Below are 27,213 nucleotides of genomic sequence, written 5' to 3'. Positions count from 1 at the left end.
TGCGCTGCCCTATGGGACTCCCAATCATGGCCTGTTATGATACAGCCTGGATTTGAACCAGGGTCTGTAGTGACGCCTCTGGCACTGAGATGCCATACCTTAGACCGTTGCGTTGCTCGTGTGTTTACATTACACTCGGTGTAATACACTCAGTGATAAAAGTATTGGATTCTGGGTAATCCACAGCAGGTTTTTGGAGAATTTGAAAATTGAGTGGTCCTGGGATAGAAATATATAAAGTTGACATTACATCATAAAATCCACGTTTTAAATCATACATTAGCAATTTATGTTTTAGTAACTACTGTTGTTGGTTTGGCGTCAAATAAGCCTCTCTTTATATGTTATTTGCCGAATCTCAGTTTTCCATGTGGGTTTTATGCTAAAGTTCCCTCTTTCAAGTTGGTATCTAACTGGAAAATGCATCTTCTTTAGGAGTGCTATTTTTACCCTGTCGACTACTGATCATTCATCCACACTGTGTGTCTCATCAATGCAGGTCATTTATGACAAATGTATAAAGTATATGTTTTATAAATTCATGAACACCAGCCAGTTTATTAGCCCGGTTTTGTCAGTTTAGGTGTATTATACTTCTTCGCCACCAGAGGGGGACATTGAGTAATTCTTCAGGTTAATTTGATATATTTTGATAGTAAAATGGATGACAGTTTATTCTGATGTAGTGAACATGAGACACATGGAAATAATGTATTCATCATTCAGAACAACCACCTGATTGGTTTGGTATTGGGCTTGTTCGACACTGCAGGTGACTGCCAACTGACTGCTCTACAAATCACCTTACATCATAAATAACTACTCATTATTATTGAAGCAGTGTGTCACTTTATCAGCATTGATCAATGACTTCTGAAGGTTAATTTTCTCCCATCATTCTGTTTGTCTCTGATCTTTTGATCTGCAAACACGTTTAGGTTTTGTTAGTTTGGTTCTAAATGGTCTCGGTGCTGGTTGGCTACGCTGGTTAGGCTAATAGCTAGTTAGCTAAATAGCTAACGTTAGCTGGTTGGCTACGCTAGTTAGGCTAATAGCTAGTTGGCTACACTGGTTAGGCTAATAGCTAGTTGGCTAAATAGCTAACGTTAGCTGGTTGGCTACGCTGGTTAGGCTAATAGCTAGTTGGCTAAATAGCTAACGTTAGCTGGTTGGCTACGCTTGTTAGGCTAATAGCTAGTTGGCTAAATAGCTAACGTTAGCTGGTTGGCTACGCTGGTTAGGCTAATAGCTAGTTGGCTAAATAGCTCATGTTAGCTGGTTGGCTACGCTGGTTAGGCTAATAGCTAGTTGGCTAAATAGCTAACGTTAGCTGGTTAGGCTAATAGCTAGTTGGCTAAATAGCTCATGTTAGCTGGTTGGCTACGCTGGTTAGGCTAATAGCTAGTTGGCTAAATAGCTAACGTTAGCTGGTTAGGCTAATAGCTAGTTGGCTAAATAGCTCATGTTAGCTGGTTGGCTACGCTGGTTAGGCTAATAGCTAGTTGGCTAAATAGCTAACGTTAGCTGGCCGGCTAAGATTACTGTATATAGCTAACGTTAGCTGGCCGGCTAAGATAACTGCATATAGCTAACGTTAGGTGGCCGGCTAAGATAACTGCATATAGCTCATGTTAGCTGGCCGGCTAAGATAACTGCATATAGCTAATGTTAGCTAGCCGGCTAAGATAACTGCATATAGCTAACTTTAGCTGGCCGGCTAAGATAATTGCATATAGCTCATGTTAGCTGGCCGGCTAAGATAACTGCATATAGCTCATGTTAGCTGGCCGGCTAAGATAACTGCATATAGCTAACTGCATATAGCTAACGTTAGCTGGCTGGCTACGCTGGTTAGGCTAATACCTAGTTGGCTAAATAGCTAACGTTAGCTGGTTGGCTACGCTGGTTAGGCTAATAGCTAGTTGGCTAAATAGCTAACGTTAGCTGGTTAGGCTAATTGCTAGTTGGCTAAATAGCTCATGTTAGCTGGTTGGCTACGCTGGTTAGGCTAATAGCTAGTTGGCTAAATAGCTAACGTTAGCTGGCCGGCTAAGATTACTGTATATAGCTAACGTTAGCTGGCCGGCTAAGATAACTGCATATAGCTAACGTTAGCTGGCTGGCTAAGATTACTGCATATAGCTCATGTTAGCTGGCCGGCTAAGATAACTGCATATAGCTAATGTTAGCTAGCCGGCTAAGATAACTGCATATAGCTAACTTTAGCTGGCCGGCTAAGATAATTGCATATAGCTAATGTTAGCTGGCCGGCTAAGATAACTGCATATAGCTCATGTTAGCTGGCCGGCTAAGATAACTGCATATAGCTAACGTTAGTTGGCTGGCTAAGATAACTGCATATAGTTAACGTTAGCTGGCTGGCTAAGATAACTGCATTTAGCTAATGTTAGCTGGCTGGCTAAGATAACATTCTTTGATATTTGGTTAGATGGCGTTTTGTATTTCCAAAACGTTGGTTTACTTTGAATCACTCAAGTCATGAGTGCAAACGATTGGCTTAATTTGAAGTTATACATTTTGTTAGGATTTATGTTTCTGCGCTATAGCCTGTTAGCATATTGTTTGAAGATGAATATTGTTTTGTTACACACACACACACAAACAATACAGATGTGTGTAAGGACTGACCAACACAGGTCATAAAAGCTGTGGTCAGTCTGGAGAGGGGAGGGGAGGGGTGCATCACTCTAGGCCAACCAGGGGGGTTGAGAGACTGTTCAGTACCATATTAGGAATTGTTTGAGTGAAGAATCAAGTGGAGACACAAGACGGAGCTACTCTACCCAGCAACCAGATGTGGACAAAGAAAAGCGCCAAGGGGCTTGGACAAGTTCGGGTGCCGCCAAAAGCGGAGCAAGAGTATTAACCATGCTAAGCCTCTACTATGATAGGCCAACGGGAAGAGTTGGAACTAAAACTGTCATAGTATAAAAACTACTATTTGAGTACATTCCACAGTTCTCTGATCTACTCTGCGTGGTGATGCAGTGAACCCGTATATACGAGAATTGCATTTACCGTTTATCGTTTGAGTTTAATTAAAATACTTAAAATATATTCGGTGACTCTGAATCACATTTTGTGCTGATGCCAGAAATCTCTTTACATTTGAAGTTATTTCTGTTGTAGTTTACATCATAGGGAATAGGCTGGTCCTCCATTTTACTTTACACCTGACTTTGGCATTCTTCTGAATTCTGATTGGTTTAATGTAATAACTCCAAATATAGCACAGTGAGGTGTAACTTTGCATTGGGAAAAATATTTTATTTTATCTTTTTATAAACAATACAAAACATACAAACGACAACATCATACAAACATTAACTACATAACACCTCCATCTCCATTAACTACATCACACCTGCCCAGACTCACTAGAACACACCTCCATCTCCATTAACTACATCACACCTGCCCAGACCCACTAGAACACACCTCCATCTCCATTAACTACATCAGACCTGCCCAGACCCACTAGAACACACCTCCATCTCCATTAACTACATCACACCTGCCCAGACCCACTAGAACACACCTCCATCTCCATTAACTACATCACACCTGCCCAGACCCACTAGAACACACCCCCATCTCCATTAACTACATCACACCTGCCCAGACCCACTAGAACACACCCCCATCTCCATTAACTACATCACACCTGTCCAGACCCACTAGAACACACCTCCATCTCCATTAACTGCATCACACCTCCATCTCCATTAACTACATCACACCTCCATCTCCATTGAAACTACATCACACCTGTCCAGACCCACTAGAACAGACCCCATCTCAAGCGCCCGCATCAGCACCATTTTATTTCTCTCTGTCACTTTAAACTTTTAGGTAATAAAGCATTTGACCTTTCTATTGAATTAACAACAGAGGATTGGTTGATTTCCAGGTTTAATTAAGTATAATATTTAAGATGATTTATGAGAAAAGTATCGTCCAACTCTGGGGTATCTCACTGCACCCTCAAATGCCATATTTTGAAATATACAGACAGGCGGATTAAAAGTAATTTTACATTGTATAACTGTACTTCTGACAGCCAACTTTCTAACTCCGCCCATAACTTTATGACGTCATAACATTCCCAGAAGGATTATTGAGTCATTGTTAGTTTTACACTGAAGACATGACTCTGCCGTTGTGCTGTAGAATTTGTGAATTTTGTCTCTTGTATAATAAGGGACTATCATTTGTCCCAACATCACAGGCCACAGACTTTGATGCAGTTAAAGACTTCCAAAAGTGTTTCCGCAGTTTAAGATCAACTGAGTTTTTTTAATGGGGTTTCTCCCTGTGCACCTGCCAATGTAAATCCTTTGAACGAGACAAGTTACCAGACAGGACGTATTGCTAATGTTCTTCCCATTAATAACCTGAATTACAATTAACTTGTGGGCGGTTGTGGTGATGACGTCCTATTCGATGACGTCGTCCATCGGGATTCCCCAAAAAAGAAGACGCTCTGGATTGATCACTGGAGTTAGATGTGAAGGAGGAGGTTGATCATCAGGAGTCAGATGTGAAGGAGGAGGTTGATCATCAGGGGTCAGATGTGAAAGAGGAGGTTGATCATCAGGAGTCAGATGTGAAGGAGGAGGTTGATCATCAGGAGTCAGATGTGAAGGAGGAGGTTGATCATCAGGAGTCAGATGTGAAGGAGGAGGTTGATCATCAGTGAACCTCTAGGATTGTGGCTGGGCTGGTGTTTCCACTTCCAGCCTGGTCATATATTTTGAAACATTGAATGTTGATATTGTGATCCTATGTTATATATTTGTACCTCCTGTTTCATGAAGTGATGTCACTAAGTACTGCCCCTATATATACAATGCATTCGGAAAGCATTCAGACCCCTTCACTTTTTCCACATTTTGTTACGTTACAGCCTTATTCTAAAATTGATTCAATATTTTTTTCCCCCCATCAATCTACACAATACCCAATATTGACATCACAATACCCCATAATGACATCACAATACCCCATAATGACAAAGCAAAAACAGGTAAATAAATGATTTTTTTAAATTTTATTTCAAAAACAAGGACATTTCTAAGTGACCCCAAACTTTTGAATGGTAGTGTACATCTACATGATGTATTGTTACACCATGTAGGAGCAGTATAGACCTAGTCTGTTCATTATATACATCTACATGATGTATTGTAACACCATGTAGGAGCAGTATAGACCTAGTCTGTTCATTATATACATCTACATGATGTATTGTTGCACCATGTAGGAGCAGTATAGACCTAGTCTGTTCATTATATACATCTACATGATGTATTGTTACACCATGTAGGAGCAGTATAGACCTAGTCTGTTCATCATATACATCTACATGATGTATTGTTACACCATGAAGGAGCAGTATAGACCTAGTCTGTTCATTATATACATCTACATGATGTATTGTTACACCATGTGGGAGCAGTATAGACCTAGTCTGTTCATTATATACATCTACATGATGTATTGTTACACCTTGTAGGAGCAGTATAGACCTAGTCTGTTCATTATATACATCTACATGATGTATTGTTACACCATGTAGGAGCAGTGTAGACCTAGTCTGTTCATTATATACATCTACATGATGTATTGTTACACCATGTAGGAGCAGTATAGACCTACAGTAGCTTGCTAATTATTTCGATTTAGTTTGACTTAATGTAACTGCCTTAAATGTGCTGTAGTAACGATTTTTATTCGTACTAATCAATCAACACATTCCTGTCTTTGTATGTCTCAATATTATTGTATTATTTAATTAAATCCATTTAAAATAATCTTTGTCTGAAAATAAAATATGATCCTCAACTGCGTTTCCCCTCCAGTCAGCAGACGGCGATGTGCGTCTTTCAGGCGACGCTGCCAGCGTGACGTATAATCTAGTGGACGGTTCTTCATAAACAGCTCGTCAACCACCTCGGTAGCTTGCTAGCCAACATAGCCGAAAGATTAAAGCTATTTACGCTTTCGGTGTATATTAGTTATTGTGTTTTCGACACACTTAGTTCGTATCTACTTGTTAACCTATTTAATAAAATATTACGGTATTTTGTATTAGTCAGCTGTAGTAGCTGGCTGGTTAAATTAGCACTAGCCTCGTCGCTAATGATAGCTAGCTAGCTAACATCCCTGAACATGAGCTCAATAAACTACTCCCCTCCTGTTAAAGAAGAGGTCTGCTGGACGGAGAAAGAAGGTCTGGGGCAGAACATTGTCGTGAAAGAGGAGAAGGAAGAAGAGGATGTCACAGTTAAACAAGAAGTAGAGAATGAGGCTGTTACCCTGAAAGAAGAAGAGAAAGACGCGTTCAGAGTGAAAGAGGAGGAGGATGTTACTGTGAAAGACGAGGAGGAAGAGAAAGAGGAGGATGCAGTTTTTGGAGTGAAGACGGAAGGGGAGATTACTGTCACATTGAAAGATGAAGAGGAGGAGATAGGAGATCTGATTAACACCAGTAAGTACCGCCATATATTTTTTTAAAACTTTGGATATTCGGAGTTGGCTCGTCAATACCTCTTCAATGTAGGGCCCAGGATGATGACTGATATGTCTAGAATCAGACGACGTAGAGAACAAGCTACCCCTTGTTTTCTCTGTTCCGTTTCCAAATTGTGACTTAACATTTATATTTGAGAAGGGTCTATCTGCTGACCGCAGACTGGGGGGCACGGCATGTTGTGATTTTCATGTAGTGATGTTTTACTACACACCGTGCCCCCCAATAGTGCCATGTGAGAGTTGGGTTGGCTACACCAAAGATTATGGATATACTGACAAGATGTCTCTCCGCCCTAACAAGGGGAGTTGTTGCCCACAAAGCAGCACTGCGGGTTGTCTAGCTCCCGCCTATCCTTTCTTTGGATTGGTGGATTCATCTTATTATTGTAATCTATTGTTTATATTCTATGAGGGTTGTTGTCGTCAACCGCCTGTATTCAATGGAGAGAGATGCTAAGCTACTAGCATGAATATGCACCGCCTGTATTCAATGGAGAGAGATGCTAAGCTACTAGCATGAATATGCACCGCCTGTATTCAATGGAGAGAGATGCTAAGCTACTAGCATGAATATGCACCGCCTGTATTCAATGGAGAGAGATGCTAAGCTACTAGCATGAATATGCATAGCGATCTGCAGACAACTCCTATAGTGTTTTTATCAAAGTTGTCGGTATGTCACGTGTCTACATAACAACTTAGGCATTACGAAACTTCTGTTGGATCAAGTAAACCTCACGTAGCAAATAAGCCATTCATTTGGTTGTTGACCAAATTCGACACTTTCCATATTGGGTTGATAATTGTTTCCACTTGGATACAACCTACTGTAACCTACTGGTATGACCTAGAGAGATACAACCTACTGTAACCTACTGGCATGACCTAGAGAGTTACAACCTACTGTAGCCTACTGGCATGACCTAGAGAGATACAACCTACTGTAGCCTACTGGCATGACCTAGAGAGATACAACCTACTGTAAGCTACTGGCATGACCTAGAGAGATGCAACCTACTGTAGCCTACTGGCATGACCTAGAGAGATACAACCTACTGTAGCCTACTAGCATGACCTAGAGAGTTACAACCTAATGTAACCTACTGGCATGACCTAGAGAGATACAACCTACTGTAGCCTACTGGCATGACCTAGAGAGATACAACCTACTGTAACCTACTGGTATGACCTAGAGAGATACAACCTACTGTAACCTACTGGCATGACCTAGAGAGTTACAACCTACTGTAGCCTACTGGCATGACCTAGAGAGATACAACCTACTGTAGCCTACTGGCATGACCTAGAGAGATACAACCTACTGTAAGCTACTGGCATGACCTAGAGAGATGCAACCTACTGTAGCCTACTGGCATGACCTAGAGAGATACAACCTACTGTAGCCTACTGGCATGACCTAGAGCATTACAGCCTACTGTACGCTACTGGCATGACCTAGAGAGATAGAATCTACTGTAGCCTACTGGCATGACCTAGAGAGTTGCAATCTACTGTAGCCTACTGGCATGACCTAGAGAGATACAACCTACTGTAGCCTACTGGCATGACCTAGAGAGATACAACCTACTGTAACCTACTGGCATGACCTAGAGAGTTACAACCTACTGTAACCTACTGGCTTGACCTAGAGTTACAACCTACTGTAACCTACTGGCATGACCTAGAGAGTTACAACCTACTGTAACCTACTGGCTTGACCTAGAGAGTTACAACCTACTGTAGCCTACTGGCATGACCTAGAGAGATACAACCTACTGTAACCTACTGGCATGACCTAGAGAGCTAAAGTTGTAAAATTCCTGGATTTTAAATGAATTTTTCCCAGTAATAATGATAATTTGTATCTTCCTATCCACATGTGGAATCCCTCTCCTTTGTCGTCCTCTCTACACCAATAATAGACAACTACTATGAGTCTCCCAATCACGGCCGGATGTGATACAGCCTGGATTCGAACCAGGGACTGTAGTGACACCTCTTGCACTGAGATGCAGTGGCTTAGACCGCTGCATCCGTGTGTGTGTTAACTATTAGAATGCTGTACTAGAATGCTTAAAAGGCCGCAAAAATTTTAAATATCGGTTATCGGTATCGTTTTTTGGGGCAAGGAAAATATTGGCAAAAAAATGTGATATCGGTGCATCCCATTCTAAAAATGTTTTTTTTTTTTTCTTCCCTCATCAATCTACACACAATACCCCATAATGCCATCACAATACCCCATAATGCCATCACAATACCCCATAATGCCATCACAATACCCCATAATGCCATCACAATACCCCATAATGCCATCACAATACCCCATAATGCCATCACAATACCCCTTAATGCCAAATCAAAAACAGGTTTAGATTTTTTGCAAATGTATTAAAACGATTCCCCAGGATAACTAGTCTCAGAGTAATGTAAGATGTAAGATCCCAGGATAACTAGTCTCAGAGTAATGTAAGATGTAAGATCCCAGGATAACTAGTCTCAGAGTAATGTTAGATCCCAGGATAACTAGTCTCAGAGTAATGTTAGATCCCAGGATAACTAGTCTCAGAGTAATGTTAGATCCCAGGATAACTAGTCTCAGAGTAATGTTAGATCCCAGGATAACTAGTCTCAGAGTAATGTAAGTCTCAGATAGTTTTAACCCATTACAGTCTAAGCCCAGTCTGAGGGGGAGGTTCTTCTAAGCTATATGGAATTGTTTTAAGAAGATTTAAACAACATGAAGGGCTTCCCCTGTATTGTACTGTTTTAAGAAGGTTATACCAAGGATCATTTTGCTATTTGATTTTGAACTGTAAGACCCATGGAAGTATCAACAAAAAATATTTGTCCATACTGCTATAACCCATAGTAACACATTGGATAACATTCACAACATGGAACAACAGTAACCATAGTAACACATTGGATAACATTCACAACATGGAACAACAGTAACCATAGTAACACATTGGATAACATTCACAACATGGAACAACAGTAACCATAGTAGTATTGTTTCTCCCAGAACATCTAAAGGAAGTTTGTTCTGAAGTGTCTGTCTTATATCTAAGAGATGTAAAAAATTATATCTATATTTTTTACATGTCTTTAAGTCTTTAACCCCCTTTTTGTCACTTGTCTTTCCACATTTTGTTACATTACAGCCTTATTCTACAATGGATTAAATAAATAAAAATCCTCATCAGTCTACACACAATACCCCGTAATGACAAAGAGAAAATAGGTTTGGAGAAAAAATGTCACATTTATTAAAAATAAAAAACAGAAATACCTTATTTACATAAGTATTCAGACCCTTTGCTATGAGACTTGAAATTGACCTCAGGTGCATACTGTTTCCATTGATCATTGTTGAGATGTTTCTACAACTTGATTGGAGTCCACCTGTGGTAAATTCAATTGATTGACATGATTTGGAAAGGCACACACCTGTCTGGCTACCACAGCATTCTGAAGCGATACGCCATCCCATCTGGTTTGGCTTAGTGGGACTATCATTTGTTTTTCAACAGGACAATGACCCAACACACCTCCAGGCTGTGTAAGGGTTATTTGACCAAAAAGGAGAGTGATGGAGTGCTGCACCAGATGACCTGGCCTTCACAATCACCTGACCTCAACCCAATTGAGATGGTTTGGGATGAGTTGGACCACAGAGTGAAGGAAAGCAGCCAAAAAGTGCTCAGCATATGTGGGAACTCCTTCAAGACTGTTGGAAAAGCATTCCAGGTGAAGCTGGTTGAGAGAATGCCAAGAGTGTGCAAAGCTGTCATCAAGGTGGCTATATTTTGAATTGTTCACCACTTTTTGTTGGTTACTACATGATTCCGTATGTGTTATTTCATAGTTTTGATTTCGTCACTATTATTCTACAATGTAGATCAAATGGTAAAACAAATCATTATAACCCTTGAATGAGTAGGTGTGTCCAAACATTTGACTGGTACTGTAAATCTCATGAATGTTTTTACATTCAGTTACATTAAGTCACTTTCTTACCACTTCTTCCATAGTCAAACATGTAAGGAAAGATTTTTTTAAATCAAAAGGGATGCTGTCAAAAATGTATTGAATTAAAATGGATTTACCCAGCATGCAAAGCACTACAGCCACTCTGTGATGACCAGTTCTGCTCTTTTATTGAGGGATCTAGTCTAGATTAAACCTCATAGGAAGACAGTTTTATCATGTGGAGGTTTCATTTAGGTCTCTGTTTAACGACATACTCTGTGTGTCTTTGCAAGGAGAGAAACCAGACTCTCACTCTGACAGCGGGAAGAGTTCTTCAGGGGAACCAGACCCAGAGATGCCCAGACCAGCGAGACAACACCACTGCTCCCACTGTGAAAATAGTTTTTGCTGGTTAGGGAACCTAAAACTGCATGAGAGGACACACACGGGAGAAAAGCCTTACCAATGCTCCCAGTGTAGAAAGAGTTTTACTATGTTAACTAACCTGAAAAGGCATGAGAGAATACACACAGGAGAAAAGTATTTTCTGCTCCCAATGTAAAAACAGATATTCACGAATGGCGTACCTTAAAGCTCATGAGAGGATACAGAGGAGAAAAGCCTTTCCAATGCTCCCAGTCTGGAAAGGGTTTTACCTGGTCAAGTAGCCTGAAGGAGCATTAGAGGATAAACACGGTAAAAGTCCTACCACTGCTCTCTGTGTGGAAGAACATTCAGAGATCCTGAAATCAAATGAGAGAATAGAAAGGCTGTATTCTGACTTATATTTTTGACTGAGAATTTGTGTTTTTGTTTGTGCCACATGAAATCATATTGTGTGTGATTACACCTGTCTATATAATGTCCCACAGTTGACAATGCATGTCAGAGCAAACACCAAGCAATGAGGTCGAATAAATTGTCCTTAGAGCTCCGAGACAGGATTGTGTCGAGGCACAGATCTGGGGAATGGTACCAAAAAATGTCTGCAACATTGAAAGTCCCCAAGAACACAGTGGCCACCATAATTTTTTAATGGAAGAAGTTTGGAAGACTCTTTCTAGAGCTGGCCACCCGGCCAAACTACGCAATCGGGGGAGAAGGGCCTTTGTCAGGGAGGTGACCAAGAACCCGATGGTTACTCTGACAGACCTTTAGAGTTCCACTGTTGAGACGGGAGAACCTTCCGGAAGGACAACCATCTCTGCAGCACTCCACCAATCAGGCATTTGTGGTAGAGTGGCCAGACGGAAGCCACTCCTCAGTAAAAGGCACCTGACAGCCCGCTTGGAGTTTGCCAAAAAGGCACCTAAAGGACTCTCAGACCATGAGAAACAAGATTCTCTGGTCTGATGAAACCAAGATTAAACTCTTTGGCCTGAATGCCTTTTGGAAACCTCCAAGCTGGCTATCATGTGCCTTTTATTAAGGTATATATCTATATATATAGATATATATACATATATATATATAGTCTGTTCAACCTCTCTTTCGTATCGTCCGAGATTCCTAAAGATTGTAAAGCTGCCGTGGTCATCCCCCTCTTCAAAGGGTGTGACACTCTAGACCCAAACTGTTACAGACCTATATCCATCCTGCCCTACCTTTCTAAAGTCTTCGAAAGCCAAGTTAACAAACAGATCACTGACCATTTCGAATCCCACCGTACCTTCTCTGCTGTGCAATCCGGTTTCCGAGCTGGTCACGGGTGCACCTCATCCACGCTCAAATTACTAAACAATATCATAACCGCCATCAATAAAAGACAGTACTGTGCAGCCGTCTTCATCGACCTGGCCAAGGCTTTTGACTCTTTCAATCACCGTATTCTTATCAGCAGACTCAACAGCCGATAAGAACAACCGATCAATCAACAACCGATCGCTGCCCACACCCGCCCGACTAGCATCACTACTCTGGACGGTTCTGACTTAGAATATGTGGACAACTATAAATATCTAGGTGTCTCGCTAGACTGTAAACTCTCCTTCCAGACTAATATTAAGCATTTCCAATCCAAAATTAAATCTAGAATTGGCTTCCTATTTCACAAACAAAGCCTCCTTCACTCACACTGCCAAACATACCCTCGTAAAACTGACTATCCTACCGATCCTTGACTTCGGCGATTTCATTTTCAAAATAGCCTCCAACACTCTACACAGCAAACTGGATGCAGTCTATCACAGTGCCATCCGTTTTGTCACCAAAGCCCCATATACCACTGCTCTCGTCGGCTGGCCCTCGCTACATATTCGTCGCCAAACCCACTGGCTCCAGGTCATCTATGAGTCTTTGCTAGGCCGCCTTAACTCAGATCACTGGTCACCATAGCAACACCCACCCATAGCACGCACTCCAGGAAGTATATCTCACTGGTCATCCCCAAAGCCAACACCTTCTTTGGCCGCCTTTCCTTCCAGTTCTCTGCTGCAAATGACTGGAACGAAATGCAAAAATTGCTGAAGTTGGAGACTTATATCTCCCTCACTAACTTTAAGCATCAGCTATCTGAGCAGCTTACCGATCGCTGCAGCTGTACACAGCCCATCTGTAAATAGCCCATCCAACTACCTACCTCATCCCCATTTTTTTAAATTAACTTTTTTTGCTCTTTTGCACATCAGTATTTCTACTTGCACATCATCATCTGCACATCTGTCACTCCAGTGTTAATTTCAAAATGTGTAATTACTTCGCTACTATGGCCTATTTATTGCCTTACCTCCTTACTCCATTTGCACACACTGTATATAGATTTTTCTATTGTGTTATTGACTGTACGTTTGTTTATTCCACGTGTAACTCTGTTGTTTTTTTGTCGCACTGCTTTGCTTTATCTTGGTCAGGTCGCAGTTGTAAATGAGAACTTGTTCTCAACTTGCCTACCTGTTTAAATAAAGGTGAAAAACGAAATTTAATTAAAAATACTTTAAAAAAATCATAACTTTATTGACACCACCCAAATGGATACTGTCATTAACGCAGTTCTTAATACTGTAGCAAACATTATATTAAGCAGGACATTCAAGCGAGCCTTACAATTATAATCCAAAGTAGTGTGAAATGCACTCATAAGCAACCTGGAAATGGAGGTTACTCCCCAGAGTTTTCCCCCATTCACATTCAGAATACTTTGTGAAAAACTAAAATCTTTGCTCACCATTTTTGCTCCAGGCAGATATAGTACATCCATAACTATCGGTTTCCTCATACAATTTTATTAAACACAGAAAGGGGCCTATACTATATTGGAGACGAAAAGTCGTCTGGCACACTGCTTAGAGTTTCAACAACATGAATAACTTATTTCTAGTCTACAATCTTAGATGTTACTACTAATGTGAAAACAAGACAATATATGACTATTCTTGCTCATTTTAAGACAATTGTCAAATAATTTTAACATTCATTACAGACGTCAATTGTTGTACAACATCATGGCTATGCTGTTGGCATCACCTTTTACAGTGGATTACCGCTGTTGTGGGCCTTTAATCATCTGTCTGACTTTGTTGTTCACACAGGAGAGAGACGGGACTATCGTGGATCCTCTGGGGAGCCTCAACAACCTCATGATGCTGACGAGGCAGAGAAGAGTCTCTCCAGATCAGAACGCCTCAATAAACACCTGCAGAGATCCACAGCGAAGAGAACTCACTGCTGCTCTGACTGTGGGAAGAGATTCACCTCATCAGGCATTAAAATGCATCAGAGAATACACACAGGAGAGAAACCTTATAGCTGTGGTCAATGTGGGAAGAGTTTTTGTCAATCTAGTGATCTGACAGTGCACCAGAGAACACACACAGGAGAGAAACCTTATAGCTGTGGTCAATGTGGGAAGAGTTTTACTACATCTAGCTATCTGACTATACACCAGAGAACACACACAGGAGCGAAACCTTATAGCTGTGGTCAATGTGGGAAGAGTTTTTGTCAATCTAGTGATCTGACAGTGCACCAGAGAACACACACAGGAGAGAAACCTTATAGCTGTGGTCAATGTGGGAAGAGTTTTACTACTTCTGGCTATCTGACTTTACACCAGAGAAGACACACAGGAGGGAGACCTTATAGTTGTGGTCAATGTGGGAAGAGTTTTACTACTTCTGGCTATCTGACTGTACACCAGAGAACACACACAGGAGAGAAACCTTATAGTTGTGGTCAGTGTGGGAAGAGTTTTATTTCTTCTGGCTATCTGACAGTGCACCAGAGAACACACTCAGGAGAGAAACCTTATAGCTGTGATCAATGTGGGAAGAGTTTTACTACTTCTGGCTATCTGACAGTGCACCAGAGAACACACTCAGGAGAGAAACCTCATAGCTGTGATCAATGTGGGAAGAGTTTTAGTCAATCTGGCAGTCTGACAGTGCACCAGAGAACACACACAGGAGAGAAACCTTATAGCTGTGATCAATGTGGGAAGAGTTTTACTAGATCTAGCAATCTGACTATACACCAGAGAACACACACAGGAGAGACCTTATAGTTGTGATCAATGTTGGAAGAGTTTTTGTCAATCTAGTGAACTGACAGTGCACCAGAGAACACACACAGGAGATAAATCTTATAGCTGTGATCAATGTGGGAAGAGTTTTACTACATCTAGCTATCTGACTATACACCAGAGAACACACACAGGAGCGAAACCTTATAGCTGTGATCAATGTGGGAAGAGTTTTACTAGATCTAGCTATCTGACAGTGCACCAGAGAACACACTCAGGAGAGAAATCGTATAGCTGTGACCAGAGGTAATCTGATAAAAGATCTCTGACTAAACATCAGAAAATACATGAAGGAGTTGTTTCATGATATCAATGAATTAATGTCACAATGTAGAATGCTTTAACATTGTAGAATGAGTATTTTAATGATGTCACAATGTAGAAGCCTAAAAGTTTGTCCCCTGTTCTATTGATTTCAACATGATATGGATATTAGCCTCAGGGGGAAATCCAGGCTCTGAATTGAAAGAGTACTATTTATGAGATTTAGTAAGTACACATTATTCCCAGATTCAGTGTGGTTTTTGAGCTGCTAGTTTTAACAGGACGTGCAACCTCATCTCCCTCCTGTCGCACAAATGATTTTAGCATGATATCGATTAGTTTTGACAAACAAGTGTTGCGTTCCTTTGTTTAGCGACCCCTACATTTAAATGCATACCAACATCACGTACAACTTGATTTCCTCCCTAATTGATCTCACTGATTTATTGTTACTTGTCAAAACAACAGCGTTTCTGGTGCTTGTGCAGTTTATAAGGAGCTTGTTTAAATAAATACAAGTAATATGATTATTGTGGCAGATGTTTGTGTAAATAGCACATGTTATGTTTAGGTTTTCAATTTATCCCAAACTGTTTCTGCATATTGATTATTGATTTGGACACGTTAAAACTGCACAATGTAATTGAAAAGTCGTTGAAAATAAGGCTGCAATCAAATATTTTTTTAAACATTTTTTATTATACCATGCCTTACCATTAAGTGAATTATTGACAATACATATTATCAAAGGGGTGTACATTTGGTTTTGATCATTTATATTTACAATTCATGTAACTTTTAGTAATCATAATTATCTATGCAATCAACTGACAATTTTCGGGTATAAATATATTGACATTGTTGCCCTTCTTTTAGAATAGCAGGGTTCATTCTCAGATGTGCCAACCCAAATGTACTAGAGCATGACATTGGGGACTGGGCCCCGATCCAACAACATGCCTATCTAGTGAACCCTGAAAAGAGAGAGAAGCTCCACAGTGAGGTGGAAAGTTACTACGGATATTGCAGGAGTTTCCTCTTGAAATCAGACACGTCCGTGGTAAAGACAACTTGGTTGCCGAGTGTCTCAAGAATGGGCAGTCAAAAAGATTTGTGTTTTGCATTTAGCCAGTGCGTTGCCATGGATCACATTTTATTTTGACTGCACGGTTTTCCGTATTGGAGATGAGTTTTGTTTGGGCTCGTTCCAAGGGGACGAGAGTTCTAGAAGCTAGTGAGTTTTAGGAAGACGAGAGTTCTAGAAGCTGGTGAGTTTTAGGAAGACGAGAGTTCTAGAAGCTAGTGAGTTTTAGGATTCTATAGAAAGAAAACTGAGAAAAGATACTGAAAGATTCTATTGAAAGAAAAAGGATTTAAAAAATAAGATTGTATATTATTATTTAGAAATGTGTTTTTTCTTGTTTTTAATTGTTGACAGCCAGTAGACACCATGTTTATATTGGTGAAGGTGAAGCATTGTAGTTGATTATAATGTGAAATGGAAGTTGTTTTCTGTTGGTGGTGAGCAAACTTGTCCAACAAAAATATAGGATATATTTGTTGTCTTAAGGGGGAAGGTGTTACAGGCTTTGGTTTTTCCATTTATGTTTTGAGGTTGGACTTTAGCTCGTATAGCTCGTTAGCACGTAGGACGCACTGATTGGTGTCACCTCGTTAGTCAGTATGTGTTACACCTGTGCTGGCTTGTCCATCTCGTTAGTGGGAAGGTGTTTCACCTGAGCTGGTCCAGGTTCTATTTAAGAGTGTCTGGCCCAGTGCTGCAGTTGTTTTGATAGACAGTACTCCCAAGACACATTTCAGTTGAATGCATTCAGTTGTACAATCAATCAAATGTATTTATAAAGCCCTTCTTACATCAGCTGATGTCACAGAGTGCTGTACAGAAACCCAGCCTAAAACCCCAAACAGCAAGCCATGCATGTGTAGAAGCACGGTGGCTAGGAAAAACTCCCTAGAAAGACCAGAACCTAGGAAGAAACCTAGAGAGGAACCAGGCTATGAGGGGTGGCCAGTCCTCTTCTGGCTGTGCCGGGTGGAGATTATAACAGAACATGGCCAAGATGTTCCAATGTTCATAAATAACCAGCAGGGTCAAATAATAATAATCACAGTGGTTGTCGAGGGTGCAACAGATCTGCACCTCAGGAGTAAATGTCAGTTGGCTTTTCATAGCCAATCATTCAGAGTATCTCCACAACTTCCATTTCACATAATCATCTACAATGCTTCACCTTCTACAATATAAACATGGTGTCTACTGGCTGTCAACAATTAAAAACAAGAAAAAACACATTTCTAAATAATAATATACAATCGTATTATTTTTTTCTCCTTTTTCTTTCTATAGAATCCTAGAACTCACGAGCTTCTAGAACTCTCGTCTTCCTAAAACTCACTATGTTCTAGAACTCTCGTCTTCCTAGAACTCACTATCTTCTAGAACTCTCGTCTTCCTAAAACTCACTATCTTCTAGAACTCTCGTCTTCCTAAAACTCACTATCTTCTAGAACTCTCGTCTTCCTAAAACTCACTATCTTCTAGAACTCTCGTCTTCCTAAAACCCACTAGCTTCTAGAACTCTCGTCCCCTTGGAACGAGCCCAAACAAAACTCAAATCAAATAGTATTAGTCACATGCGCCGGATACAACACTGGAACTCTTACTTACGAGCCTCTAACAGTGCAGTTTTAAAAAAAACACAGAAAAGAATAAGTGATAAAACTAATCTCCAACACGGGAAAAACATGTCAGAATAAATTGTGATCATGGTAACTCACTGGCTAAATGCAAAACACAAATCTATTTGACTGCCAACCCTTGAGATAATCAGCAACCAAGTTGTCCTTAACACGGACATGTCTGATTTCAAGAGGAAACTCCTGCGATATCCGTAGTAACTTTCCACCTCACCGCGGAGCTTCTCTCTCTTTACAGGGTTCACTAGATAGGCATGTTGTTGGATATAAAAGCAGGGTAACAATGTCAATATAAATGTACCCAAAAATGTCAAGTTGGTTGCATGAATAACTATGATTACTAAATGTTACATAATATGAAATATCAAAACCCAAATGTTCACCCCTTTGTTAATATGTATTGGCAATAATTAACTTAATGGTGAGGCATGGAATAATAAAACATGTATATTTTGTCAGGCTGAATGTTTGAATATATGAGGTGATTTGAGTCATGCTTCTTCAGTAGTGGACTAAAGACAATTAGCACTTGAATGTTGTCAAGAAATACTGGAGTGATGTGAGATTGTTAATAAAATTGATTATAGACTAATTTATATTATTATTATAATATTTTTTTTCATTGAAAAAACGACCTGAAAAGACATATTTTCAACTTTCAATTTCAACTACATCCCAACATATATTCAACATCTTTTGAATTAAATTTTGCTAAATGGGAATAGTGCAATATCAAAACACAGTTTTAACGTGTCCAAATCAATAACCAATATGCAGAAACAGTTTGGGATATATTGAAAACCTAAACATTTTGGAGTGTTTCATTGCGATTCCAGTGGGTCACCAACGTGGTAAACAGCTAGCTACATTTTGATTCCAGTGGGTCACTAACGTGGTAAACAGCTAGCTACATTGTGATTCCAGTGGGTCACCAACGTGGTAAACAGCTAGCTACATTGTGATTCCAGTGGGTCACCAACGTGGTAAACAGCTAGCTACATTGTGATTCCAGTGGGTCACCAACGTGGTAAACAGCTAGCTACATTGTGATTCCAGTGGGTCACCAACATGGTAAACAGCTAGCTACATTGTGATTCCAGTGGGTCACCAACGTGGTAAACAGCTAGCTACATTGTGATTCCAGTGGGTCACCAACGTGGTAAACAGCTAGCTACATTGTGATTCCAGTGGGTCACCAACGTGGTAAACAGCTAGCTGCATTGTGATTCCAGTGGGTCACCAACGTGGTAAACAGCTAGCTACATTGTGATTCCAGTGGGTCACCAACGTGGTAAACAGCTAGCTACATTGTGATTCCAGTGGGTCACCAACGTGGTAAACAGCTAGCTACATTGTGATTCCAGTGGGTCACCAACGTGGTAAACAGCTAGCTACATTGTGATTCCAGTGGGTCACCAACGTGGTAAACAGCTAGCTACATTGTGATTCCAGTGGGTCACTAACATGGTAAACAGCTAGCTACATTGTGATTCCAGTGGGTCACCAACGTGGTAAACAGCTAGCTACATTGTGATTCCAGTGGGTCACCAACATGGTAAACAGCTAGCTACATTGTGATTCCAGTGGGTCACCAACGTGGTAAGTGTAACACAATTCTTTTTTGTTAGTCACTTTTTGTTAAATCACATAAATAGTAACTCTTTCAATACAGAGCCTGGATTTTTTCCATGAGGGGAAAATCAATTGAACAGGGGGCAAACCTTTAGGGTTCTACATTGACATTCATTAAAAAACTCCTACTACAATGTTAAAATAATCTACATTGTGACATTATTTAATTATTTAATTGATATCATGAAAAAACTCCTTCATGTATTTTCTGATGTTTGATCAGAGATCTTTTACCAGAGTATCTCTTCCCACATTGACCACAGCTATAAGGTTTCTCTCCTGTGTGTGTTCTCTGGTGCACTGTCAGATCACTAGATTGACAAAAACTCTTCCCACATTGATCACAGCTATAAGATTTCTCTCCTGTGTGTGTTCTCTGGTGTAAAGTCAGAGAGCCAGATGCAGTAAAACTCTTCCCACATTGACCACAGCTATAAGATTTCTCTCCTGTGTGTGTTCTCTGGTGTGCAGTCAGCTGGCCAGATTGACAAAAACTCTTACCACATTGATCACAGCTATAAGGTTTCTCTCCTGTGTGTGTTCTCTGGTGCACTGTCAGATCACTAGATTGACAAAAACTCTTCCCACATTGATCACAGCTATAAGGTTTCTCTCCTGTGTGTGTTCTTTGGTGTGCAGTCAGATCTCTAGATGCACCAAAACTCTTCCCACATTGACCACAGCTATAAGGTTTCTCTCCTGTGTGTGTTCTCTGATGAATTTTAATGCCTGATGAGGTGAATCTCTTCCCACAGTCAGAGCAGCAGTGAGTTCTCTTCCCTGTGGATCTCTGCAGGTGTTTATTGAGGTTTTCTGATCTGGAGAGACTCTTCTCTGCCTCGTCAGCATCATAAGGTTGTTGAGGCTCCCCAGAGGATCCACGATAGTCCCGTATCTCTCCTGTGTGAACAACAAAGTCAGATGATTAAAGGCCCACAACAGTGGAAATCCACTGTAAAAGGTGATGCCAACAGCGTAGCCATGATGTTGTACAACAATTGACGTCTGTAATGAATGTTAAAATTATTTGACAATTGTCTTAAAATGAGCAAGAATAGTCATATTTTAGTAGTAACATCGATGATTGTAGGCTAGAAATAAGTTATTCATGTTGTTGAAACTAAGCACTGTGCCAGACGACTTTTGGTCTCCAATATAAGCCCCTTTCTGAGTTTAATAAAATTGCGGCACGAGGGCGATGCACATGCAATTTGGTTGTGTAAACTCCTCCCTGCTAATGAGGAAACCAACAGTTATGGATGTAGTATATCTGTCTGGAGCAAAACTGGTGAGCAAAGATTTTAGTTTTTCACAGTGTATTCTGAATGTGAATGGGGGAAAACTCAGGGGAGTGCATTTCACACTACTTTGGATTATAATTGTAAGGCTCGTTTGAATGTCCTGTGTAATATAATGTTTGCTACAGTATTTAGAAATATGTTTAATTATTGAAGAATCGCATTAATGACAGTATCTATTTGGGTGTTGTCAATAAAGTTATGATTTTTTAAATGTATTTTTAATTACATTTTTCCCCCACCTTTATTTAACCAGGTGTCCAGTTGAGAACAAGTTCTCATTCACAACTGCGACCTGGCCAAGAAAAATCAAAGCAGTGCGACAAAAAAACAACACAGAGTTACACATGGGATAAACAAAAGTACAGTCAATAACACAATAGAAAAATCTATATACAGTGTGATGGAGTAAGGAGGTAAGGCAATAAACAGGCCACGCTATGGGTGGGTGTTGCTATGGTGACCAGTGAGCTGAGTTAAGGCAGAGCTTTACCTAGCCAAGACTTATAGATGACCTGGAGCCAGTGGGTTTAGCGATGAATATGTAGCGAGGACCAGCCAACGAGAGCATACAGGTCACAGCGGTGGGTGGTATTTGGGCTTTGGTGACAAAACGGATGGCACTGTGATAGACTACATCCAGTTTGCTGAGTATAGTGTTGAAGGCTATTTTGTAAATGACATCACTGAAGTAAAGGATCGGTAGGATAGTCAGTTTTACGAGGGTATGTTTGGCAGCGTGAGTGAGGGAGGCTTTGTTGTGAAATAGGAAGCAGATTCTAGATTTAATTTGGGATTGGAGATGTTTAATGTGAGTCTGGAAGGAGAGTTTACAGTCTAACCAGACACCTAGGTATTTGTAGTTGTCCACATATTCTAAGTCAGAACCGTCCAGAGTAGTGATGCTAGTCGGGCGGATGCGGGCAGCGATCGGTTGAAGAGCATTTAGTTTTACTAGCGTTTAAGAGCAGTTGGAGGCCACGGAAGGAGTGTTGTATGACATTGAAGCTCATTTGGAGGTTTGTTAACACAGTGTCCACAGAAGGGCCAGATGTATACAGAATGGTGTCGTCTGCGTAGAGGTGGATCAGAGAATCACCCGCAGCAAGAGCGACATCATTGAGATATACAGAGAAAAGAGTCGGCCAGAGAATTGAACCCTGCGGTACCCCATAGAGACTGCCAGAGGTCTGGACAACAGGCCCTCCAATTTGACACACTGAACTCTATCTGAGAAGTAGTTGGTGAAGCAGGCGAGGCAGTCATTTGAAAAACCAAGGCTGTTGAGTCTGCCGATAAGAATGTGGTGATTGACAGAGTCGAAAGCCTTGCCTTAACCTTTATCACTAGACACCTCATAGTGAGCTACAGGTAGGAATCAGCAATGATTCACAATAATGAGACACCTCTGGGGAGAGGTGTCAGCAACATTTAAAAAAATATATACAGTGGTGAGAACAAGTATTTGATACACTGCCAATTTTGCAGGTTTTCCTACTTACAAAGCATGTAGAGGTCTGTAATTTTTATCATAGGTACACTTCAACTGTGAGTGACGGAATCTAAAACAAAAATCCAGAAAATCACGTTGTATGATTAAGTAATTAATTTGCATTTTATTGCATGACATAAGTATTTGATTACCTACCAACCAGTAAGAATTCCGGCTCTCACAGACCTGTTAGTTTTTCTTTAAGAAGCCCTCCTGTTCTCCACTCATTACCTGTATTAACTGCACCTGTTTGAACTCGTTACCTGTATAAAAAGACACCTGTCCACACACTCAATCAAACAGACTCCAACCTCTCCACAATGGCCAGGACCAGAGAGCTGTGTAAGGACATGGTAATTAATTTGCACACAAATAGAAGTAGGACTAGTCTACCTGACAACACATATAGAAGTAGTACTAGTCTACCCGACAACACATAGTCTACCTGTCCTGAGCACAAATGTAGATCTATAAATGTGCCCATTTGGGGATGTCTGATAGTATTTCTGATTGTCTAAACGCTGCACCACTAATGAGTTGTGGAGCTTCTCAAAGCACATTTTTTCTCACCTCAAACAGCAAGTAAACAAAGTCTAATCAAAATCAATTGCAAATGAGAATAACTCCTCAAAGTATTTGAAAAATATTTCCAGCTCTCACCTTTTCGATAATCATTCGGCACAAAAGGGAAAAACGTAATGTGCTGATCCAGTGGAAATGTCAAAACACCTGATTACTTCTTATCCCTTTCACAAATAGCCTACAGCTGTGTCGGTTGAGAACTCACAGGCACAGGAAACTGAGGGCCCAGAATATTTTATACAATGTTGCAAGTTCGTTATAGACAGGCCATGTGATTTATAGGACAGTTATTTACAATGTTTTTATTTGTTGGCTTTATGTAGGCTATTTTTTACATAGTTGGCAATGGCAATAAAAGTTACTTTTAGATTTGTATAATTTTCATTTAGATAGAATGTACATTAATCACAGACAATGATTTTGAGATACTATTATAAATTAAATGAAACTGTTCCAGTAAAATGAACATATGAAAATCATAACTGTCACCAGATCAGTAGAAATGGTAAGATACATTTGCACTCCAAATGTAGGTTGCCGACTGCTTGTGTAGCCTATTACCAGCAACGTCAGAATGTATGAAGGACAGCAAGAGGAGGTGGTTCAGGAAGAGTTTCTTCTTCTGGTTGGGCGATATTGATGTAATGGCAAGAAAATAAATTGGCTGAAAATTATACAATGATTTATCAACAGCTCTAACAATTTGACCCTACAGGAAATCTACACTGGCAATTCTAGAATATACTATATATCCTAGAAACCTGGTTAAACTATAATTATGACATCACGGATGAATTCTAGAATATACTATATATCCCAGAAACCTGGTAAAACTATCATTATGACATCATGGATGGCCAGTCCTTGTATTCATAGTGTAGTGAATTCAGGGGGTTGCCCTGAGCTGAACTCAAACCTGGGTCCAGCGACTGTCAAGCCAACACCTTATAACTGTTATGCCAAGATGTCTGAACTTCTTGACGAGGTCGCTAGGTGTTGCAGCCATTTTGTTGCTGTTTAAATACTAGGTTGTCCCTTTAAAAAAGCCACAAAAGAATCAATCAACCAATAACAAAGCTGTAATTCCACCACTGTTTTGCTAATAAGATGATGTATGGGGGTGGAGAAATGTAACTACTTTCAAATTCATAGACAGACCTAAGGACTGACCATCCATGATATCAACATTATAGTTTTAACCATGTTGAGGCTTTACAGTGTTGATTTACATTGTTTCTATACATTGGAGTAAAAAAGCTTATTTTGGGTTCTGATGGGGTACAACAGTTGAACTAAGCTCATGAGGCATATGTTATATTCTTCAAGAATCAATGGCTAGAAATAAATAGTTTAAAAGTCAAAATATGGATGTAGCAATTGCAGATTTCCCCTTTAACCCCATACATCCTTCCAGTTCTCTGCTGCCAATGACTGGAGCGAATTTTAAAATTCGCTGAAGCTGGAGACTTACATTTCCCTTACCAACTTTAAACATCAGCTATCTGAGCAGCTAACCGATCGCTGCAGCTGTACATAGTCCATCTGTAAATAGCCCACCCAATCTACCTACCTCATCCCCAAACTGTTTTATTTACTTTTCTGCTCTTTTGCACACCAGTATCTCTACTTGCACATCATCATCTGCTCATTTATCACTCCAGTGTTAATCTGCTAAATTGTAATTCTTCGCTACTATGGCCTATTTATTGCCTACCTCCTCATGCCTTTTGCACACACTATATATAGACTTTCTTTTTTTCTACTGTCATTGACTTGCTTATTGTGTTATTGGCTTGTTTATTGTATGTTATTCCATGTGTAACTCTGTGTTGTTGTCTGTGTCACACTGCTTTGCTTTATCTTGGCCAGGTCGCAGTTGTAAATGAGAATGTGTTCTCAACTGGCCTACCTGGTTAAACTATCATTATGACATCATGGCCTACCTGGTTGACTATCATTATGACATCATGGCCTACCTGGTTAAACTATCATTATGACATCATGGCCACCTGGTTAAACTATCATTATGACATCATAGCCACCTGGTTAAACTATCATTATGACATCATGGCCTACCTGGTTAAACTATCATTATGACATCATGGCCACCTGGTTAAACTATCATTATGACATCATGGCCACCTGGTTAAACTATCATTATGACATCATGGCCACCTGGTTAAACTATCATTATGACATCATGGTCACCTGGTTAAACTATCATTATGACATCATGGCCACCTGGTTAAACTATCATTATGACATCATGGCCTACCTGGTTAAACTATTATTATGACATCATGGCCACCTGGTTAAACTATCATTATGACATCATAGCCACCTGGTTAAATAAAGGTGAAAAAAATAAAAAATAAACATCAGTTCAACAACTGCAGAGTTTGTGTCTCTGTTTTTAAGACAGTACTTACTAGTGTTAATCAGGGAACGGTTTCTCAAAACCATCTTATGGCTAAGTTCATCCTTAGAACCATTGGATGCCTTAAGATGCATTTGGGAAACCGGGCCCAGATATCCAGTTTCCTCCTCCTCCTTTTTCGATCTGACAGTCATCTCCCCCTCCTCCTCTTTCACCCCAAAAGCTGCATCCTCCTCTTCTTTTACTGTAAAATCCTCCTCCTCTTTGAACGAGTCTTCCTCTTCTTTCACTGAAACGTCTTTATATTCTTGTTTAACTGTAACAGCCTCACCCTCTAATTCTTGTTTTACTGTGATAACCTCCTCTTCCTCCTCCTCTTTCACCAGAGCTTCTTTCTCCGTCCAGCAGTCCTCCTCTTCATTAACAAGAGAGTAGCTTAGTGACCTCATGGTTGGAGATGTTAGCTAGCTTGGCTAATGCTAACTTAACCAGCCCGCTAGATGAATGAAAACAATACCGTAAATATGAAAATTATGTAATTAAAAGGGAGAACTAACTAGACGACAGAAGTGGGTTTAAAATACAGTGGCTAATATACACTAAAGCGTCTAAAGAGCTTTATTGGTTCGTCTATTTTGGCTAGCAAGCTACCGAGGTGGCTGACTGTCTGTTGCTCTGCTGAAAGAAGCGTTCCGTCCACTAGATTATACGTCACAGTAGCAGCATTCCCTTAAAGTCGCAGACCGCAATCTGTTGACTGGAGTGGGTAACGCAGTTGAGTAAAATGTATATTTAATTTTCAGACAAAAGGTAGGTAGGAATCAGGAACATAGCTAGTCCTAAAATATTAATTATCCCCCCACCCCCCTAAATAATTCAATATCAGTCAATATATTTTTTCTGTGATTTCTTATTTTCGTCAACCGTTCCATCGCATCATAAACTTTTTACCGGGCCGGCACTAGGGCCGGGGGAGGCTGCTGCTGCGCTAGTGACTGTTATACTTTCTTCAGCAAAGATGGCGGACGGAAATACTAGGATGGAAGAAAAAACTGTAAGGGATTATAACGTCATAACGAATCATGCAAAAAACAAAAACATGTACAGTTGACAGGAATGTTAGTTCATGTAGAGAAAAACGATTAAGCATTTTTTTTACATAAAATTTATTTACGAAAATCGCGATTTAACCAGCTAGCTGACTAGCTAACATTGGTGTAACAATACATCATGTAGATGTATATAATGAACAGACTAAGTCTATACTGCTCCTACATGGTGTAACAATACATCATGTAGATGTATATAATGAACAGACTAAGTCTATACTGCTCCTACATGGTGTAACAATACATCATGTAGATGTATATAATGAACAGACTAGGTCTATACTGCTCCTACATGGTGTAACAATACATCATGTAGATGTATATAATGAACAGACTAGGTCTATACTGCTCCTACATGGTGTAACAATACATCATGTAGATGTATATAATGAACAGACTAGGTCTATACTGCTGCTACATGGTGTAACAATACATCACGTAGATGTATATAATGAACAGACTAGGTCTATACTGCTCCTACATGGTGTAACAATACATCATATAGATGTATATAATGAACAGACTAGGTCTATACTGCTCCTACATGGTGTAACAATACATCATGTAGATGTATATAATTAACAGACTAGGTCTATACTGCTCCTACATGGTGTAACAATACATCATGTAGATGTATATAATGAACAGACTAGGTCTATACTGCTCCTACATGGTGTAACAATACATCATGTAGA

At 40.1% G+C, this 27,213-nt stretch overlaps 1 protein-coding gene and 1 pseudogene across 1 annotated transcript; one reads left to right on the top strand and one right to left on the bottom strand.

Annotated features, from left to right (window-relative positions):
• The first annotated feature begins 14,054 nt into the window (after nt 1–14,054).
• Nucleotides 14,055–18,045, top strand: LOC129847211 (zinc finger protein ZFP2-like; annotated as a pseudogene).
• A 1,646-nt stretch (nt 18,046–19,691) lies between these two features.
• LOC129847212 (zinc finger protein 426-like) lies at nt 19,692–26,093 on the bottom strand. Its single transcript, XM_055915032.1, has 3 exons — nt 25,462–26,093; nt 20,298–20,560; nt 19,692–19,703 (listed from the first exon to the last, which is right to left on the bottom strand). Exons 1-3 carry the CDS (start codon nt 25,856–25,858, stop codon nt 19,692–19,694), a joined length of 672 nt encoding a protein of 223 aa, XP_055771007.1. The 5' UTR covers nt 25,859–26,093.
• Nucleotides 26,094–27,213: the final 1,120 nt, after the last annotated feature.

The sequence above is a fragment of the Salvelinus fontinalis genome, unplaced genomic scaffold (genome assembly GCF_029448725.1).
Source record: "Salvelinus fontinalis isolate EN_2023a unplaced genomic scaffold, ASM2944872v1 scaffold_0761, whole genome shotgun sequence".
Taxonomy (NCBI): domain Eukaryota; kingdom Metazoa; phylum Chordata; class Actinopteri; order Salmoniformes; family Salmonidae; genus Salvelinus; species Salvelinus fontinalis.
Note: the sequence above shows the minus strand (reverse complement) of the source record. Positions and strands in the feature narration are given on the sequence as shown.

Coding starts and splice junctions, on each gene's coding strand:
- LOC129847212 (XM_055915032.1), bottom strand. CDS start 25,858: ATGAGGTCACTAAGCTACTCTCTTGTTAATGAAGAGGAGGACTGCTGG. Junction 20,561..25,461: donor CCGTTCCCTGATTAACACTA/GTAAGTACTGTC, acceptor TTGTTCACACAG/GAGAGATACGGGACTATCGT.